The sequence below is a fragment of the Amblyraja radiata genome, chromosome 22, assembly GCF_010909765.2.
Source record: "Amblyraja radiata isolate CabotCenter1 chromosome 22, sAmbRad1.1.pri, whole genome shotgun sequence".
NCBI classification, from domain to species: Eukaryota; Metazoa; Chordata; class Chondrichthyes; order Rajiformes; family Rajidae; genus Amblyraja; species Amblyraja radiata.
The window spans coordinates 11,706,570-11,727,347 of NC_045977.1; the positions used below are offsets into that span (position 1 = coordinate 11,706,570).

General features: G+C 41.2%; 1 protein-coding gene across 1 annotated transcript in view; it reads right to left on the reverse strand.

Moving 5' to 3' along the window:
* clec16a (C-type lectin domain containing 16A) overlaps nucleotides 1-20,778 on the reverse strand; it is a 209,533-nt gene that overhangs the window by 18,559 nt on the left and 170,196 nt on the right. The window contains exons 31-32 of the mRNA XM_033040308.1: nucleotides 11,971-12,027; nucleotides 9,180-9,335 (exon numbers count right to left, since the gene is read on the reverse strand). Of these exons, the coding sequence (XP_032896199.1) occupies nucleotides 9,180-9,335; nucleotides 11,971-12,027 (213 nt within the window). The remainder of the gene's footprint in view (nucleotides 1-9,179; nucleotides 9,336-11,970; nucleotides 12,028-20,778) is intronic.

The window sequence follows — 20,778 nt, forward strand, 5'->3', positions numbered from 1 at the left end:
AAGAATAGAGAGCAAGGGACTGAGCATGCAGCCCCGAGATGCCTCTGCTGATTGTGAGTGAGGATGTTGCCAATCCATACTGGTTGGGGTCTGCCGTTGAGGAAGTCAAGGTTCCAGTTGCATACGGATCAGTTTCCTGGGCTTAAGGATGAGTTTGGAAGGGATGATGGTGTTGAATGATGAACTGTAATCAATGATCAACAGTCTGATGTATATGTTCTTGTTGTCCAAGTAGTTCATCACATAGCGATGAGCCAGCGAGATCTCACCTGCAATCGATCTTTTGTGGTGGTAGGGGAATTAACATGGTTTCAGGTCAATACCGAGGCAGGAGTTGATTTGCATCATATTCAACCTTTCGAAGCACTTCATCACAATGGATTGAGTGCCACCGGCCAGTATTTGTTGAGGCATATCACTTTGCCGATCTTGGGAACTGGTATTGTGGATATCTTTTTAAAGCAGGTGGGAACCTCGATCCGTAGCAGTGAGAGTTTGAAGATGTCCGCAGAAAACTATTAGCAACTTGGTCCACGCAGATTTTGAGAACACGGTCACATACCAACACGAGGTGTGGCTCTTTCTGAGGGTTCACCCTTGTGAAGGATCTTCTGACATTGACCTCTGGGTCTGAGATCACAGGGTTGTCATAAACTGTTGGGGGCCCATGAAGATACATCATTGTTCATCCTGTCAAAGCAAGCATAGAAAGCACTGAGCTTGTCCAGATGTGATGCGTCGCTGCTACTTGAGTTATTCAGTTTCATCTTGAAGGAAGTAAAGGTATGCCAGCCCTACCATAGTTGTAGCACATCTGTCTGAGCCTCCAGTTTAGTCCATGATGGCCTTCTGGAAGTTGCACCTGGACTATGACTGTAGTGTTTGACTTGAATGCCAGATACAGTGCCCTCCATAATGTTTGGGACAAGACCCATCATTTACTTATTTGCCTCTGTACTCCACAATTTGAGATTTATAATAGAACAAAAATCACATGTGGTTAAAGTGCACATTGTCAGATTTTATTAAATGGTATTTTTATACATTTTAGTTTCACCATGTAGAAATTACAGCTGTGTTTATACATGGTCCCGCCATTTCAGGGCACCATAATGTTTTGGGACACATAGCTTCACTGAGAAACACGAATAAACCTGTTGGAGACATCAGCCAAAAATGAGGCTTCCCAAAATCTACTGTTTGGAACATAATTAAGAAGAAATAGAGCACTGGTGAGTTTACTAATCGCAAAGGGACTGGCAGGCCAAGGAAGACCTCCACATCTGATGGCAGAAGAATTCTCTCTATAATAAAGAAAAATCCCCAAACACCTGTCCTACAGATCAGAAACTCTTCAGGAGTCAGGTGTGGATTTGTCAATGACCACTGTCCGCAGAAGATTTCATGAACAGAAATACAGAGGCTACACTGCAAGATGCAAACCACTGGTTAGCTGCAAAAATAGAATGGCCAGGTTGCAGTTTGCCAAGAAGTACTTAAAAGAGCAACCACAGTTCTGGAATAAGGTCTTGTGGACAGATGAGATGCAGATTAACATCTCAAAGTGATGGCAAGAGGAAAGTATGGAGGAGAGAAGAAACTGCCCAAGATCCAAAGCATACCCCCTCATCTGTAAAACATGATGGTGGGGGTGTTATAGCCTGGGCATGTATGGCTGCTGAAGGTACTGGCTCACTTATCCTCATTGATGATACAACTGCTGATGGTAGTAGTGTGGCGGCTCCCAAGGGTCGTGCCATCATAGTGTCGAACCCCTCGGCACAGGAGTGGTTCAGTCCGGAGGCGGCCCTTAGCCAGAGGGTTTAAAGGCAGGGGTTTGGGTGCCATCTTTCTCTCATTTGGTCTTCCCTACAACCGGGAGGAACATAATAAAAGGTGCCTCTCAAAACACTGGACTTCGTGCTTCCTTTTGAGACCCACGCACTACATTGGTGACCCCCGACGCTCCATTGGCGTCATGATGGAGAGAAGAGAAAGCCCTACCTCCTCACAGGCTGGCCCGGCCCTGTCTCTGGACGCGGTCTCCGTGAAACTACCCAACTTCTGGACCACCCGGCCGCTCATCTGGTTCCAGCAGGCGGAGGCCCAGTTCAACCTGCGGGGCATCACGGTCGATGCCACCCGCTTCTATTACCTGGTGGGGGCCCTCGACCAGGACATGGTTGAAGAGGTCACGGACTTCCTCGCAGCCCCCCCGGACACTGATAAGTATCTCGGCCTTAAGGAGCTCCTGCTCCAGATTTATGGCCTAAGCAGGATGGAGCGTGCTGGTAGGATCCTGCATATAGGGGGCCTGGACAACATCCTGGTGGCCAGCCGCTCGCAGCAGGAGCACTGCGCCCACCTTCGGCAGCTCTGTCAGCGGCTCAGCGAGCATGGTTTGGCCATCAACCTAGACAAGTGCCGTTTTGGTGTAACCGAGATTGACTTCCTCGGCCACGGCTCCCTCCGCCTGTCACTCCACCTGTCCTCCCGCCGGTCCCACGACCTGTCCCTCCACCTATGCCTCCGCAAGCTCCACGAGCGGCTGACTTCCGCACGCGGGCCGGCCGGGTCGTGCGCCCGCCGGTGCGTTTCGTGCCTCTGGTTCTGGTGGGGGGGGGGCGGTCCTGTGGCGGCTCCCAAGGGTCGTGCCATCATAGTGTCGAACCCCTCGGCACAGGAGTGGTTCAGTCCGGAGGCGGCCCTTAGCCAGAGGGTTTAAAGGCAGGGGTTTGGGTGCCATCTTTCTCTCATTACGTCTTCCCTACAACCGGGAGGAACATAATAAAAGGTGCCTCTCAAAACACTGGACTTCGTGCTTCCTTTTGAGACCCACGTACTACAGTAGCATAATGAATTATGAAGTGTATAGCCAAATACTATCTGCTCAAGTACAAACAAATGCCTCAAAACTCATTGGCCGGCGGTTCATTCTACAGCAAGACAATTATCCCAAACATACTTCTAAAGCAACACAGGAGTTTTTCAAAGCGAATAAATGGTAAATTCTTGAGTGGCCAAGTCAATCACCTGATCTGAACCCAATTGAGCATACCTTTTATATGCTGAAGAGAAAGCTGAAGGGGACTAGCTCCCAAAACAAGCATCAGCTAAAGGTGGCCGCAATACAGGCCTGGCAGAGCATCACCAGAGAAGACACCCAGCAATCGGTGATGTCCATGAATCGCAGACTTCAAGCAGTCATTGTATGCAAAGGATATGCAACAAAATACTAAACATGACTACTTTCATTTACATGACATTGCTGTGTCGCAAAACATTATGGTGCCCTGACATGGGGGGGTGGGACTATGTATAAACACTGCTGTAATTTTGTCATGGTGAAACCAAAATGTATAAAAATGGCCTTTATTAAAATCTGACACTGTGCACTTTAACCATGTGATTTTATTCTATTACAAACCTCAAATTGGAGTACAGAGGCAAATAAATAAACGATGGGCTTTGTCCCAAACATTATTGATTGCACTGTATCTGGTCCCCAGTATAATGCAGATCTTTTGGTTCATTCATTTTGGGGACACTCAGATGGTCTTAGCAGGAACACAGTCTCCACATATTTCTTTATAAAGGCAGTAACAACCATGAGGTATTTGTTCAGGTCCATTTCTCAGTCCTTGAACATTGCCCAATCTACTGAATGGACAGTGGCAAAATCATTCCTTTGTCTCCCTCCCCTGACCAGGTGTGTAAAATAGTCTCCACATGAGCTGTGCTTTTCAATCACTACCTATATCAAGGAATACAGACAGGGAATCGGTAATTGGTATCACTGATGGTGGTGTACCAGTATTCGAGAGTATTCAATTCCTGGTGCTGTAGGAGACATGCTGATGGTAGTATAGAAATGTATTTTTGAAGTTAGCCTTGTTGAAGTACCCAGCAACGATGGAGAAGAGGTACACCGTCTGGTGTTTACTGACCATGGCGTGCATATAGTTCAAGTGCTAGCTGAATATCAGCCTGGAGTGGGATATAGACTGCAGTCATGATGATAGATGTATTCCCATGGGAGTTAGAAGGGACGGCACTTCATTGCTTGATGTTTCCGGTGAGGGGAGCTGCAGTTGACGAGACAGCCATGTTCAAACACCACAAAGAGTTTGCCAGGCTGCATCGTCTCCTTTCCCCCCCCCCCATGATGCCCTCCAGCCCATGAAATGGATTGAGCAATAACGGGTTGGAGGGCCAAGCCTGGGGAGCTGGGAGTAAGCCATGTTGCTGTGAAACAGAGTATACAGATTCCCCCATGTCACTTTGGCAAAGCAAGCCTGTTAGTTACAGCACCGATTTGTGGGGTTGATTTTAGCATTAGGAGTCTAAAATTAGTATAAATAAATTATCTTGCCCAGCTGCTGGCAAAATGTCGCCATATTCCAGGGCCAAATTTTTACAGATTACACAATCTGAGAAAGCTTGTTCTTTGGTTAGTTGCTTGACACTTTGGCCCTCAAAATCATCCTGGAAGCGATCCAGGAATTCCACCTCCACAGTATTATTGCTTATTTGGTTTGTCCAGTTCATATGTAGATTGAAGTTACTCGCTATTACTATAGTATTTTTGCTCCATGCATATTTAATTTCCGGTTTGATGCAATTCTCTGCATGACTACTATTGTTCAGAGGTCTGTGAACAAGTCCCGCCCATATCTTTTGCTGATTCCACATTTTCATAGAACATAGAACAGTACAGCACTAGAATGTCTGTGCTGAACATAATGCCAATCTAAATCCAATCTCCTCTGCTGCACGTGATTCATACCCCTCCCATCCCTGCATATTCACATGCCAATCTAAAAGCCTCTTGAATACGATCATATTTGCTTCTGCCATTCCTGGCAGCGTGTTCCAGGCACCCACCACTCTGTGTTAAAAAACTCACCCTGTATACTTTTCCCCTCGGATCTTAAAGCTATGCCCTCTTATATTTGACAATTCCACCCAGTGAAAATAATTCTGACTGTCCACCCTATATATTGTATATGCTTCCGTCAGGTTTTCCCTCATCCTCTGATATTCCAAAGGAAAAACCTTGTGTTTTCAAGAATCCAAAAGGATTTTACGCATAATGTCGGAAAGAAGGTAACAAGAGAGGGAATAATGTCCCCCAGAGGCATCTAGGTGAGGAGCCACAGGAGCAAGGTCTTCAATGAGTATTTCTCCTCTTTTTGTAATGAAGACAGGCATGGGGAACTTGGGAAGTTAATGGCGATGTCTTGAGGACAGTCTGCATTACAATTGAGGAGGTGCAGAATATCCCAAGGCGTGAAAAGGTAGAAAAATCTCTTGGGCCCATATCCAATTACACTACATTGAGCTAGAGAAGAAATTATAGGAGCCTTGACATACAGTTACCTCCATGATGTTTGGGACAAAAACATTTATTTATTTGCCTCTGTACTCCACAATTTCAGATTTGTAATAGAAAAAAATCATATGTGGTTAAAGTGCACATTGTCAGATAAAGGCCATTTTTACACATATTGGTTTCACCATGTAGAAATTACAGCTGTGTTTATACATAGTCCCCCCATTTCAGGGCACCATAATGTTTGGGACACATAGCTTCACGGTGTTTGTAATTGCTCAGGTGTGTTTAATTGCCTCCTTAATGCAGGTATAAGAGAGCTCTCAGCACAGAATCTTTCCTCCAGTCTTTCCATCACCTTTGGAAACTTTTATTGCTGTTTATCAACATGAGGACCAAAGTTATGCCAATGAAAGTCAAATAAGCCATTATGAGACTGAGAAACAAGAGTAAACTGTTAGAGACATCAGCCAAACCTTACGCTTACCAAAATCAATTGTTTGGAACATCATTATGAAGAAAGAGAGCACTGGTGAGCTTACTAATCACAAAGGGACTGGCAGGCCAAGGGAGACCTCACAGCTGATGACAGAAGAATTCTCTCTATAATAAAGAAAAATCCCCAAACACCTGTCCGACAGATCAGAAACACTATTCAGGAGTCAGGTGTGGATTTGTCAATGACCACTGTCCGCAGAAGATTTCATGAACAAAAATACAGAGTCTACACTGCAAGATGCAAACCACTGGTTTGCCGCAAAAATAGGATGGTCGGGTTACAGTTTGCCAAGAAGTACTTAAAAGAGCAACCACAGTTCTGGAAAAAGATCATGTGGACAGATGAGACGAAGATTAACTTATATCAGAGTGATGGCAAGAACAAATTATGGAGGAGAGAAGGAACTGCCCAAGATCCAAAACATACCACCTCATCTGTGAAACACGGTGGTGGGGGTGTTATGGCCTGGGCATGTATGGCTGCTGAAGGTACTGACTCACTTATCTTCATTGATGATACAACTGCTGAAAGTAGTGGCATAATGAATTCTGAAGTGCATAGACACATCCTATTTGCTCAAGTTCAAACAAATGCCTCAAAACTCATTGGCCGACGGTACATTTTACAGAAAGACAATGATCCCATACATACTGCTGAAGCAACAAAGGAGTTTTTCATAGCTAAAAAACGGTCAATTCTTGAGTGGCCAAGTCAATCACCCGATATGAACCCAATTGAGCATGCCTCTTATATGCTGAAGAAAAAATTGAAGGGGACTTGCCCCCAAAACAAACATAAGTTAAAGATGGCTGCAATACAGGCCTAGCAGAGCATCACCAGAGAAGACACCCAACAACTGGTGGTCCATGAATCGCAGACTTCAAGCAGTCATTGCATGCAAAGAAATACTAAACATGACTACTTTCATTTGCATGACATTTCTGTTCTCCAAACATTATGGTGCCCTGAAATGTGGGAACTATGTATAAACACTGCTGTAATTTCTACATGGTGAAACCAAAATGTATACAAATGGCCTTTATTAAAATCTGACAATGTGCACTTTAACCACATATGATTTTTTTCTATTACAAATCTGAAATTGTGGAGTACAGAGGCAAATAAATAAATGATGCGTCTTTGTCCCAAACATAATGGAGGGCACTCTAGATATATGAATCATCATTGGACACTGATGAGGTGTCGGATGACTGGTGACTAATGTTGTGCCTCTATTTAACAAGGGTTGCAAGGATAAGCTTGGTAACTATAGACCAGTGAGCATAACATCAGTGGTAGGTAAGTTACCGGAGAGCATTCTGAGTGATAAGATACATGCATTTGAATAGTTAAAGGCTATTTAGGGATAGTCAGCGTGGTTTTGTACATGGAAGATCATGTCTCACAGATTTGATTGAGTTTTTTGAAGAAGGAACCAAGAAGGATGATGAGGTCAAGGCTGTAGACATTGTCCGTCTGGATTTCAGTAAGGCTTTTGATAAGATTCCGCACTGATGGCTACTCTGGAAGGTTAGATCTCGTGGCATCCAGGGAGCGCTAGTTACCTGGATACAGAATTGGCTTCAAAGAAGGAAGCAATACGCGGTGATGGTGGAAGATTGTTTTTCCGCCTGCAACCCTTTGACTAGTGGTGTGTTTCTGGGATCATTGCAGGGTTCATTGTTGTTTGTGCGTAATATCAATAATTTAGATGAGAATGTGCAAGGCATGATTAAGTTTTTTGATAACACAAAAAGGTGGTATCATAAACAGTGAAGAGTGTTATCAAAAATTAGAGCAGGATCTTGACTAGCTGGACAAGTCGAATGTACAATGGCTAATGGAGTTCTATGCTGATAATTGTGAGGTGTTGTATTTTGGGAAGTCAAACCAGGGCAGGACCTTTAGAGTGAATGGTAGGACTCTGGGTAGTGTTGCACAACAGATAGATCTAGGAGCCCAGCTCACTGAAAGTGGAATCGCAGGATGGCAAAGGCAGCTTTTGGTACATTGGTCTTCACTGGTCAAGGTATTGTTTACCAAGTTGGGATGTTCTGTTACGGTTGTATAATCGTTGGTGAGGCCACATTTGAAGTTTGTGTTTAGCATGCTGTTATAGGAAAGATGTCATTAAGCTAGAAAGAGTGCAGAGAAGATTTACGAGGATGTTGCCAGAATTCACGGGCCTGAGCTGGCGGTAGAAATTGGGCAAACTAGCATTTTATTACAAATTTAACATTACAAATTGAATAAGGGTGTTAACCAGAACAAAGGTTAACCAAAAATAGGTGGCATATTTATTTTAAATATAATTAATGGCATTGAGCTCAACTTCATCAGCACTACAAGAAGGTACATGAGGCTAGGTAATGGAACGGCTGAGATTCAGTGTCACATGGAAAAGGAATGAAGGAATTATCTGTCTGATTCACTGCACGCAATTGCAACTGCGCTTCCCAACAATAGAAAAATAATTTGGTTGCTTTCATACATTTCCCCACTTCCAACACTGTAACGAGCTACAGAATGATCAAGATTTGAGGTTTCATGGGTAGAGACAAGCAGGACAAGAAATGGATAGAAATCATACTGATTTTCCAATGCATGTTTTAATCTTGGCATCTGTAAGAATTATGGAAAGTATTCATATTAGAATGTAACTGTTATTTGAGCATTGGGGAAAAGCACCTAATTCTCAAAAATGCGTAGGTGTTTTTTCCTCAAAAATTCCCACCAAAGCTACAATAACAAATAAGCTCTCTTAAAAGTAGCTACTTATAAATTGGTTACTAAAGCCCAAGAAACCATGAAAACAAAAAATACACCTGTTCTATCAGCTGGTTAAATCCACTGTAAATCTGCTGCAGAGATAAACACTTGGATTATCAAAGAAAGCATCTTTAGCAGTATTTTTGCATTAACATTTCAATTTTACGTCATATCACATACATTTAAACATTCACAACTTTCAATTAACGAGATTTGGTAAAGACATCAATAAACATTATGTAACCATGTCCTTGCAAGATTTTCATTCTGGTTTCTGGAAATTAATTTAACAGACAGATTGATATACAATGCAGAAATATACTGCTGGTAAATAACTTTTATGCTGTTAACTCTGACCATACTTCACTGGGAAGCAGAAATAAATTCAGCTTTAGTGAGCTTCCTCGTGAATGCACCCCAATACAATATCAAATTGCATTACTTTTGGGGGAGAAACTGACTGACAAAATGTGACACTCTTCTATATTTTAAACAAGGGAAAAGGCAGATTTTTGGTGGATTATAGTGTTATTTTATCACTTTAACACAATCAATAGATAAAATCTGCAATAGAATTACCTGTGGGGCTCTGAGTTGCTGAGGGAGTGGAAGCTACACTGGTGGTGATGGTATCGCTGTAGCCAGTGCTTGTTGTTATGGTGCCACTAGAGGGTGGGGAAGGGGATGAAGCTGGAGAGGGACTCTGCTGGTTTATGTGCTGTGCCACTGCAAACCCTAGAAAGAGTTCAAGAAAAAAACGTTTTTTAAATTTCTTGGCTCTTTGACTAATTTTCAATTAAAATAATTCAGGGAATGGGATTCCTCCTTTTCTAAATATCATTAGTTTTACTTCCCCCAAGCAAATTAAATGCATCATCAACCTTTTAGTCTGCACTTTAGACATTAGAGGTACAGCGTGGAAAAAGGCCCTTTGGCCCACAGTGTCCATGCCGACCAGCAATCACCACACTAGCACTATCCTACACACTAGGGATAATTTACAATTTACAGAAGCCAATTAACCTACAAACATTTACGTCTTTGGAGTTTGGGAGGAAACTGGAGTACCCGGATAAAATCTTTGAGGTCACCGGGAGAACGTGCAAACTCCGTACATACAGCATCAGTAGTCAGGGTCGAACCTGGGTCCCTGGCGCCGTAAGGAAGTAACTCTACCGCTGTGCAGGATCCCATTTTTTATTATTTCATTCAAAAAGTAAATATTTTAAAGAAATGCAATATACAATTGCACATGGTTTGAAAACAAAATGCTGTACATTTGTGAAATACACACTTAAAGCTTCAATATGACAATTTTTTGAAGTTTAACCCTTTACATGCAGAGATGCATAGAGACCTCAGGGCCAGAACTTGCAGTTATTTACACTTGTCTATGTTACTTGCAGCACAGCCGAAGACCGGGCATGAATTCAATAAATTGTTAAGTCTTTACCTGCAGCAAATCATCTGTATAAACTAATACCCAGAATTTCAAGAGCACCAAAAGGTTTAAATGACCTATTCTAGGGACTAATCATTTTGATCATGGGACTACCTCATTCAAATTCAGCTGTAGCTAGGCCAAAGTTCCTAGTTGCCACAAACCAAGCATGCTTATCTTCCTTTTCTTGAGGAGAGATGACTGGAATCAACGATTTCTTAGGGTAGAAAAGGAAAGTACACACTGACAATATGGTTCGGTGGGGGGTTGTGGGAAAGGAGGTTTCAATGATACAAAAGGAGACTGTGGTTCAAAGTCTAACCAGAGAATCCGAGGGACATCTGGAGATTGAGTGGGCAGTCTTAATGCAGCAGGAGGGAGACAATTTAATTAATTATCTGAAGATCTCTCAGTCTTGCACTGTGGGGGGAGTTGGACCTTGATGTTCAGGTAGTAGCCAAACACACTTTGAACCACCTGATCCAGATCCATCTGCAATGCTCAAAAGGGAATGGTGAAATTCTTTGTGGCCTGGATGTGGAAGATGCACTGGACTCACACAGGTGTCTTATGACATAAGTGTCCAGTTGAATTTTAAAGAATTTTAAAGTAAAAATCAACGTAGAATTGATTATTATGTTTCACTCATAGGGAAAAACAAAACCAAAAAAAAACAAACTGCTTTTAGTTGTCTAAGGCTGGGAAAAAAACAATGTACTATTGAATTTTCAGATATAAATAACGAGAATATAGGTGGGTTAGTTCGTAAGTTTGCAGATGACAATAAATGATGGAGTTGCAGACAGGGAAGACGGTTGCCAAATAATACATCAGGATATAGTTATAGGCAGACATGGGTATGGGCACAAAAAGTTTAATCTGAAAAAATGCAAGAGAGTGGACTTTGGGAGGTCAAATGTAAGGGTGAAGGTATGCAGTTAATGGCAGGACCCTTAACAACTTTGCTGTACAGAGGAATCATGTGTCCAAGTATTTAACTTCCTGAAAGTAGCAACACAAGTAGATGAAGTGATAAAGTGGGTGTATGGTATGCTTGCCTTCAGTCTGGGCATCGAGTATAAGATCATAAGAGATAGGAGCAGAATTAGGCCTTACGGCCAATCAAGTCTCCACCGCCATTCAATCATGGCTGATCTGTCTCTCCCTCCTAACCCCATTCTCCTGCTTTCTCCCCATAACCTATGACACCCGTACTAATTAAGAATCTATCTATCTCTGCCTTAAATATGTCCATTGACTTGGCCTCTGCAGCTCTCTGTGGCAAATAATTCCACAGATTCACCACTCTCTGATTAAAGAAATTCCTCCTCATCTCCTTCCTAAAAGAACGTCCTTTAATTCTGAGGCTATGACCTCATCTAGACTCTCCCACTAGTGGAAACATCCTCTTCACATCCACTCTATCCAAGCTTTTCACTATTCTGTATCTTTCAATGAGAGTCAGGAAGCCATGCGACGGCTTTATACGAAAATTTAGTCAGTCCGCATTTGAAGTGTTACGTGCAGTTCTGGTCGCCCCATTACAGGAAGGATGTGGATGTTTTGGAGAGGGTGCAGAGGAAACGTGTCAGGATGCTGCCTCTATTAGAGGGCATTGTCTGTAAGGAATGGATTGTTTTCTCTTGAGTGTCAAAGCTGAGGAAAGCTTGACAGAAGTTAATAAAAATATGAAAGGCATAGATGAGGTGAACAGTCAGAATCTTTATCCCAGGGTGGAAATGTCAAACACATTTGTAAAGGGCATAGCTGTAAAGGGATGTGACTAATGGTGGCATCACGTTGAAAGTGGCAGAATGATGGGCGAAAGGCAAGGACCAAAGGAGCTCTATCTTTTTTCCATCTGTGGAGAGGGGCAGCAAGAGCAGAACTACTGGACACAGAGGAGACACGGGTAAGGGATCACCATGCCAGGTCTGGCTTTGTACAGGATTTCAAACATCGTTGATTTCAGTGTAGATTCCAGACCTGCAGATTTATGGGCAAAGGAGAAGACAAATGTTTTTTTCTTTAGAAATTTCTAATTTAAATATTTAGATATTTTATTTCATGTCCCCAAATGCAAGATTGTTATGTTGATTCCAGTTTGTGCCCATGTCAAGTTGGATTCTACCACACCCCCCCACCCCCCCCAAACACATTTTAAAATTAATGGATTAAGAATTAGGATTATATTTCATAATTTTTTATGTTATCTATTTTTATTTATCTTGCAATTTTTTTTAATTTGGCATGACTGGCAGATATTGAGCAGGATTTTGAATTGCTTCCTGTGTTTACATTTCTGAAACAGGTGATTTTATCCTTGTGAAACTTTTGCGCCTGTGAATTTTTTGTTTCCTGGAACTTGCCTGCAACCCGTCTTGTTTACATTGACAACAGAGCCAGATGGATGGAAACTTTAGTGTTTACATTAAACCACAGGTTAATTAATTTATCAAGGTCAGCCATTGATAAAATTCTATCATAACGACTTGCACAATAAAGTTTCTAAACCTGTATTGAACAGTATTGTCGACAATACTGTTCAACTTCTACACAATCTTCACAACGTAGGCAAAATTAAAATAAATTAAAAACCTCCAGTCTTCATAAAACGGGTAATTCTGATGAAGGCACGTCCCCTTTAAAATCATGACACTGACCCAAAGCTGGCTAAAATTTGGTTAGAATTAGGTCACTGCTTATGTGAGTTACTGTTGACTTTCAATAAATGAATTCCAAGTGGTGCAAAGACACATTAGGGTTTGCTGTGAGGTTCAAATCAACTAAATTTATTTACAATTATTTGAATTACCATTATTTTTTGGTTTATGCTGTAGAGAAAAGGCTTGCCTGTAATTCACTATAACTAATTATAGTATTTCCCCAAATTGCTACTTCTCTCTGCAGAGGAATTTATTCAAAATCACAAAAGAAAATCCCACGAGATATATCTTGTCATTGGATTTTAAAGAATTACCCCTGAGAGTAACATCTTTCTTAGATGTCGATCTAAATTTTATTATTTTGGTCAAGATTTATTAACTATGGTAAAACCATTATAGAGCTTTATGATTACTTAATTTGGGGTTGTTTCCATGCAAGTAAGCAAGTAAGCAACCATATAATCAGGCAATCATATAACTGGGTAGACTGAGACTAACAGATACAGTCAATTGAAGTCATGGAACTCTGTCAGTGGTGCTCGGTGTTTAAATTCAAGCATAGCTATTGGACTAATGGATGGGAAATTGAGAGTTAGGAGCAACCCAACATGACTTTGCTTTAAAAGTGTAATGTCTGAGTTCAAAATATTCTTTGGATCCACTGACTTTCAAATAACTGGTGAGGATGTCACAGAGTGGCTGCACAGCATACTAAAGATGGGGTAACAGATATTGTGGTCCATATTAATACCAACGACACAATCAGTGAAAAGATTAAGTTTTGAAAGATTTTACGAAATAGTATAAATCTCAGAATTATTTCTTAAGTCATTTGCTAACACACGCAGAAATAGAAGAATAGATCAAATGAGTGTCTGGGTGGAGAGACACTGGTGGTACGAGGTATTTACACGTGTGGGACTTTGAGACCCTCCCTGAGTCTGTACTTCAACAGGACTGGGACTAATATGCCTCACAGTAATATTTGTTAATTCTCCAGGGGAAGGTTAAAACTATCTTGGGGAACTGCAATCTAGAAGTGCCCAGATGGAAAGAAACAAAGCTGGAAGATAAAAGTTAGAAATGTGTTAAGCAAAATAAGCACACAGTGGGAAAAAAAAAGCAAGAGACAAATTGGGTCAGAGTACAGAAAAATAATTAAGAGCACATTTAAAAGCACTATATCTAAATGTAGACACAACGTACTGAAGTAACTAAGTAGGTCAGGCAGCACCTTTGGAGAACATGGATAGGTGGAACCCTTCTTCAGAATGCATGCTGCATCATCAATAAGATGGAAGAATAACATCAGTAGTGATAAAGTTACTGTAAGGGAGTCTGAGATGGAGGATTTACCTGCATTTGGAAGGGCAAGGACTGACCAGAGTAGTCAGCATGGCTGTGTGTGTGGAAAATCATGTCTCACAAATTTGATCGAATTATTTGAAGAAATGGCCAACAGGATTAACAAGGGCAGGGTGATGGACATTACCTGCATGATTGTTGGCAAGGTCTTTGACAAAGTATACATGGTAGGCTGGTCAAGAAGGCAAGAAGGGTTGAAATGGTTGAGAGTTCCAAATTCCCTGGCATAAATATTACCAAAGAACTGTCATGGACCTACCACATTGAAAGTGATAGTCAAGGCAGCACACCGATGCCACTACTTTCTCAGGAGACTGAGGAAATTTGGCATGTCTCCAATGACTTACAAACCTTTGTAGAGGAACCGGTTAAAGCACACTGTGAGGTTGCATCACAGTTTGGTTTGGGAACAGGTCCACCCAAGACCGCAAGAAATTGTAGAGAGTTGTGGATATTGCCCGGTCCATCACACAGCCCAGACTCCCCATCATCGACTCCATCTACACTTCATGCTGCCTCAGGAAAGCAGTCAACATAATCAAAGTCCTTTCCCACCCATGATTCCATCTTCTCCCATGCACCATTAGAGTCAGAAACAGTTTCTTCCCCTCTGTTATCAAGCTTCTGAAAGGTCCTTCCACAAGCTTGGATGCAATCCAACTCTTCTCCACCTCAGTGCAGACATTGGATTTTTAGGGGTGGGAGATTGCAACCGTCACGTGGTCCACCCTGTTTCAACGAATGCAATCAACCTGGTGTGCACAATCAAATAAGATCAAATAGAACAAGTTGTCCTACAACTTTAGGCTGTGCACGTCATACGCAAGAAGAAGAATATTGGACTTTTACTTTGGAACAGTTGCGCAATAATGCTGAGAACTATATCCTGCACTCTATCTTTCCTTTCTCTTTACCTATTGTATTTCAGCTTGACGTGATTATATTTATGTATAGTATTATCTGATTTGATTGGATAGCATGCAATGCAAAGCTTTTTATTGTGCTTTGGTACACATGACAAAATAAACTTAAACCAAAAGATCACTTGGGATCCACGGTGAACTAGCCAATTAGATACAAAATTGACGGTGGTAGTAATCAAAAGGTGGTAGTGGAGAGGGGGGGGTGTTGCAACCAGTAGTGTACTGCAGGGATTGATGTTAGGTCCTTTATATGGCCTATGTAGACAATTAAACCAAACCCTGTAGTGTGCTGGACAGTATAGAAGGTTGTCTTGGGTTACAACAGGATTGAGATCAACTGAGGTGGTGGACAAAGGAATGATAGATGGAATAATTGATGCATTTTGGAAAGTTAAATCAGGGTAGGACATACACAGTGAATGGTCATGTGCTTGGGAGTGTTGTAGAAGAGGGGTCTCGGGTACAAGTGCTCAGTTCCTGAAAGTGGCGACACAGGTCGTGAAGAAGGTATATGGCATGGGCTGAAGATATAAGGCATTTCAAATATGCTTGCGTTCCTTGTCGGGGTATTGAGTACACGAGTTGGGATGTCATGTTACTGCTCTACAAGACGTTGATGAGATCCGTGCTAGGTTCTGGCATTATTCTATTATTGTTAAGTGTGTTGAGATACAGTGAGAAAGCAGGAATAGTGTGCAGGTCTGGTCGCCATGCTATAGGAAGACTGTGATTAGGCTTGAGAGGTTGTAGAAAAGATACATATGGATGTTGCCAGAACCGAATTATAAGGAGAGACTGCAATACGCTGGAAGTGGATCCCTGGCATGGAGCAGGCCGAGGCATGACGTTACAATTTTATAAAATCACGAGGAGCATATTCAAGGTAGCCGGGCACAGATCCTTTCCAAGATTAGTTCTAAAAGAGGAGGGCATAGGTTTAAGGTGAAGGGAAAAGGTCTAAAAAGGGACCTGAGGGGCAGGTTTCTCCTCACGCAGAGGGCGGTGGGTTTATGGAACAAGCGGCCATAGGAAATGGTAGAGGTGCGTACACTTCTGTTTAAAAAGCATTTACACATATGCATGGATAGGAAAGGTTTAGAGGGATTATGGGCCAAATGCAGACAAATGGAATTGGCTCACGGAGGTACCTTAATCAGCATGAAATAGTTGGGCCGAAAAGCCTTGTTGGGCTGAAAAGCCGAAAAATCTGTGCTGTATAACTCTAATATTCTAAGAGAAATTGATGTAAGTTATTGGTATTTCTCTTTATAGTATTTACATTGCCGGAATGCCATAAGTGTGGAAATTAAAGGTGAACGTAATGAGCATAATGCAGTGATCATGGATGCTTTAAAGTGCCTATGGACTGGCGAATCAAATTAGTTCTAACAATGTAGGAGATTAATTTCTGAATTGTGCATGAAGTGGATTCTCAATCAATATGTTCAACAAACAAGGGAATATGCTACTTTACATCCAATATTGTGCACCAATCAAAATGTTAATGTAAAGGGGTCCGAGGAAAGAGTGACTGTAAAATGAGAGATTTTTACATTAGGCTCATAAGCTCATTATGTTCATTCTGAAACTAGGGTTTTCAATCTAAGTAAAGGAGATGGTTAGGATACAAGGAGCAGCTAGACATTGACAGATTGAGATACAACATTAAACGGTTATGGCAATGGACAGACACAGTGCTCTCCATAATGTTTGGGACAAAGACCCATATTATCAAAGACCTATATTAAGAAATGAGGAATAGTGAAAGGAGAATAAATGCAAAGTGTTGTACTCAGAGCTCATAATATACTCAGGACATTAAAGTCTCATTTTTTTTCAGTTCTAATTAACTACTGTGGATCATCTGAAAACAAGCACCTAATTTCTATGTTTCAATGTTTCTATAGGAAGCTCCTGACAACAGTGAATTCATGTGATTGGTTCTGTGTTTGTCTGCCTTCTCTGCATGGATTGAGTGGTATTCTACACTATCTTTAAAAAGCCACAGAGTTCTGGCTAAGAGCAGCTTCTTTGTTGTTGCCACATGAAATCTGATAAAAAAAAATATCAGATCCCAGCAAACAATGCATCATTTATTTGTGAACAAGCTCCTACATTTCCTGGAATTAAACCTGTTGCATAAATGTTTATGTTGCTATCATTAACCACATTTCTATACATTTTGCATGATATCTGCAAATTAGTTACACAACATTTTTTGCCATCAAGATTAGTTCCTTGGTTGTTTCTTTTTAGCCACAGCATACAAAAGGTTAATACAGGCCAATTAATTCACAATAACTATTTGTATTTTTTAACCAATCTTTTTGACAAGCTGTTCTAAACCCAGATCATTGTCGACATGAACACTGGCAGGAGTATCGTGAAAATTTAGTAATTTCCATTTCCTTTATGCCATCATCCAGGATCTTTCTACATCAAATTTCAATAATTTAATCATTACCCACTTCCTATTAAAACACACTATACATCAGGTTACTTCAATTGTGGTGTGTGTCACTCCTCAATGTATTTCATCTGCAAATTAATTGCGTTCACTTGAATGCTTCCTCTCCTCTTCAGCAAGGAATGGTATATTGATTTACAGAAGCTTCAGGTTTTTTTTTCACCAATTAACTCTGAAGACCAGGATACATTTGTTTAATATGAACAAACTAATCAATGCTCTCACAATTAAATTCAGAAATTGTTCATTACATGAGACCTCTAGGCACACCTCCGGTGACCCCGGTTCAATCTTGCCCTCATCATCAAAACGTAATCATTATTTCAATTCTAGAACCAAAAAACATACCGACCAAAGTCACTGTTTCAGCATGCAGAGAGCACTTGCTTATGTGCATATTCACGCTGAACCCCAAATTCAGTTGAGCCCCATATTGAAAAAGTATAGAAATAGACATTACACTGGACATGTGGAAGACAAATGTTGATAACCTGTAGACACTAAATTATAATGCCCAATGAATAATTAGATCCACGTCAGCATACCTCAGAACCCACTACCAGGGTATGAAGCAATGATAACATTTGCCACAAGGAAGAGTGTTTACAGACCAAGGCCTCACTGTCTACTAAGCAAACATGATTTTCCACACTCCTTTATGCATCAAAAAACAGACAACCGACTTGTAATAAAATTTCTCAACCTGATGAATTCATCATCAGCATCATTTGGTTGTGTTCGATAATGCTTTGTATAATCAAACCCATGTTGAATATGTCTGATGCTACAGTGTGTTGAATGGTGCAAAATGTGCTGGCCTCTTTTCTAGGGATCGTGTTTTCCATTATCTGAGCTTTTTGTTTCTCTTCGTCGTTTCCAATGCCCTCATGAAGAGCTAGGCCCAAGAAATCCTGACCATCAGTAACTATTTCTCAGCTGTCCATAGTTGATGCCCATCACTTTTTTTTTTTACAGTTGTAGAAGCATTGGTATCCTGCAAGTCGTATGCAATGGCCAATTCAATGCATTCCATGGACATGGCTGATCCACTGTGAATGTTGGTTTAATTGTGAATATATGCTGTATGGTCTTAACAAACTCTAATTTACAGACATTGTATTTGCAGGAGCTTAGCTATTTTACATGGAAGAGTCTACATAGAATGCATTCACAAGTGTCTTTCATCAGGGTGCTCTTAGCTATAACATGATCCTGAAATTCATATGGTATCACAGAAGCTGCATATGTTAATTGAGGAACAGAATTGTGAATCCGAGATATGTGAAGCTATCTATGACTGTTAGTTACACATTATCAATGTTAATGGAAGGTGATATGATGGCAGGCCCAAAGCCATGACACCCATCTTCATGATGCAGGTGGTTAATAACAGACTTAGGTAATCTGTTTATTAAGCATTGGAAATGTCCCTCAATATGGGATTCAGTTTGCAGAGGAAGTTTAGCAGAATGCTGCCTGATTTAAAGAGTCTGGATAAAGTTGGATTAATTTCTCTTTAGTGTTTGGAGTTTGAGGAGAGACATGATTGAAGTATATCAAGTTATGAGAGGCATAGATAGGGTGGACAGTCAGAACCTTTTAGCCCAGGGTGGAAATGTTAGGTACTGGAGGGCATATCTTTAAGATCAGACAGGCAAAGCTTAAAGATTTGCAGGGCAGTTTCTCTTTTTTTATATAACATTGAGCAGTGGATGCTTGGAATGCATGGTAGTGGAAGCAAATACAACAGTGGTGTTTAAGCAGTTTTTGCTAGACACATTGATAGGCAAGGATTAGAGGGATATGGATCACGTGCAAGCAGAGATTACGTTGGTATCATGTTTGGCACACACATTAAGCTGAAGGGCCTGATCCAGTGCTGTACTTTTCTATGGAAGATAGACACAAGATGCTGGAGTAACTCAGCGGGACAGGCAGCATCTCTGGATGGAAGGAATGGGTGACGTTTCAGGTTGAGACCCTTCTTCAGACTGAGCGTTGGGTGAGAGGGAGTAAAGGCCCTGTCCCACTTTCCCGAACTCTCCTGAGTTTTCCCTTTGATTCGAACTCGAGGAATGTCCGAGAATGTCGGTAGCGAGCTCGTAGGAGCCCATAGGATTCTGTAGATGATTCGTAGCGGCTCATAATGCCAGCCGTAGGAACTCGGGGCATCAGGTAAGTCGGGACGTTTTTTCAACATGTTGAAAAATGTCCACGAGTTTAAAAAAATAGCCCCGAGTACCTACGAACGGCTATTACCGTAATTCTCTGAGTTCGAATCAAGGGGAAAACTCGGGAGAGTTCGTGAGTAACTCTGGAAAGTGGGACAGGGCCTTTACAGAGATAAGTAAGTGTAAGAGATCAACGTAGATGGAGATCAAGGAAAATGTAGAATAGATCAGTTAGCTTGGGAAAGGTCTCTCCATAATTGCTTTTGTTGTGTTGTGTTCATATCCTGCAGCAAGATAGGGATGTTCTCTTCAGGATATAAACATAACTAAAATGTATGGGTTTAAGGCAGAACAATGTGCATTGTACATCTGCATACGTATTACCAAGAAACTGCATGGCTGAGTGAACATTATCATCTATGAGTCACTCTGGTGACACGAGAACCAAACAACGCCCCATGAATGAGCTGTAGCACTGCACACAATTTCTTTTTAATAATCAAATAATCAAGATCTTTCTTAGAACTGATTCAGAAAATTTGTTTTTTTATAATGAAAATTATACCTCACAATGGATCCAAATGTTTTCCTGTTCATACTCATCGACAAAAAGTTCTCTTTTGACATCACCCCATTAAACTCTTGATTTGTCTTTAATTCCTTTTTTTTTAAAGATTGCCTTTGTTCTGTCTCGTGTAGTCATTGCTTTATTTATCTTTGTTACATCTTCATTTTTTCTGTTATGCACTTAAATTATCTTCCTGTCTCCCGCTCGTTTACTAATTAACAATATATCTCTGTAGCTATTCCATATACTCCTTTTCTTACTATTCAACATCCAAAGACTGAGGTTGTGCAGAAAGATGGGAGACTTAACTTCCTTCTAGAAGAAAACTAAATGTGCAACAGGTGCTGCCATGTGGTTCTTGAGTAGGGTGAAATTAGAGTTTGATGGGGGTTACAGAGGAGTGAATTGGTGGTGCTGTAAGATTGGGAAGGCTGACAGAACCGGTTGAGAAATTGTTGCAGTGTTTTGTCTGGTGTTGTGTCGCTTTCATCATGGCAAGGAACGTGGTCAGATATTTAGGGAGCATGTTGTGAGGAATGATGCCAGATGCATGACTTAAGTATGTTGGGGAACGGCT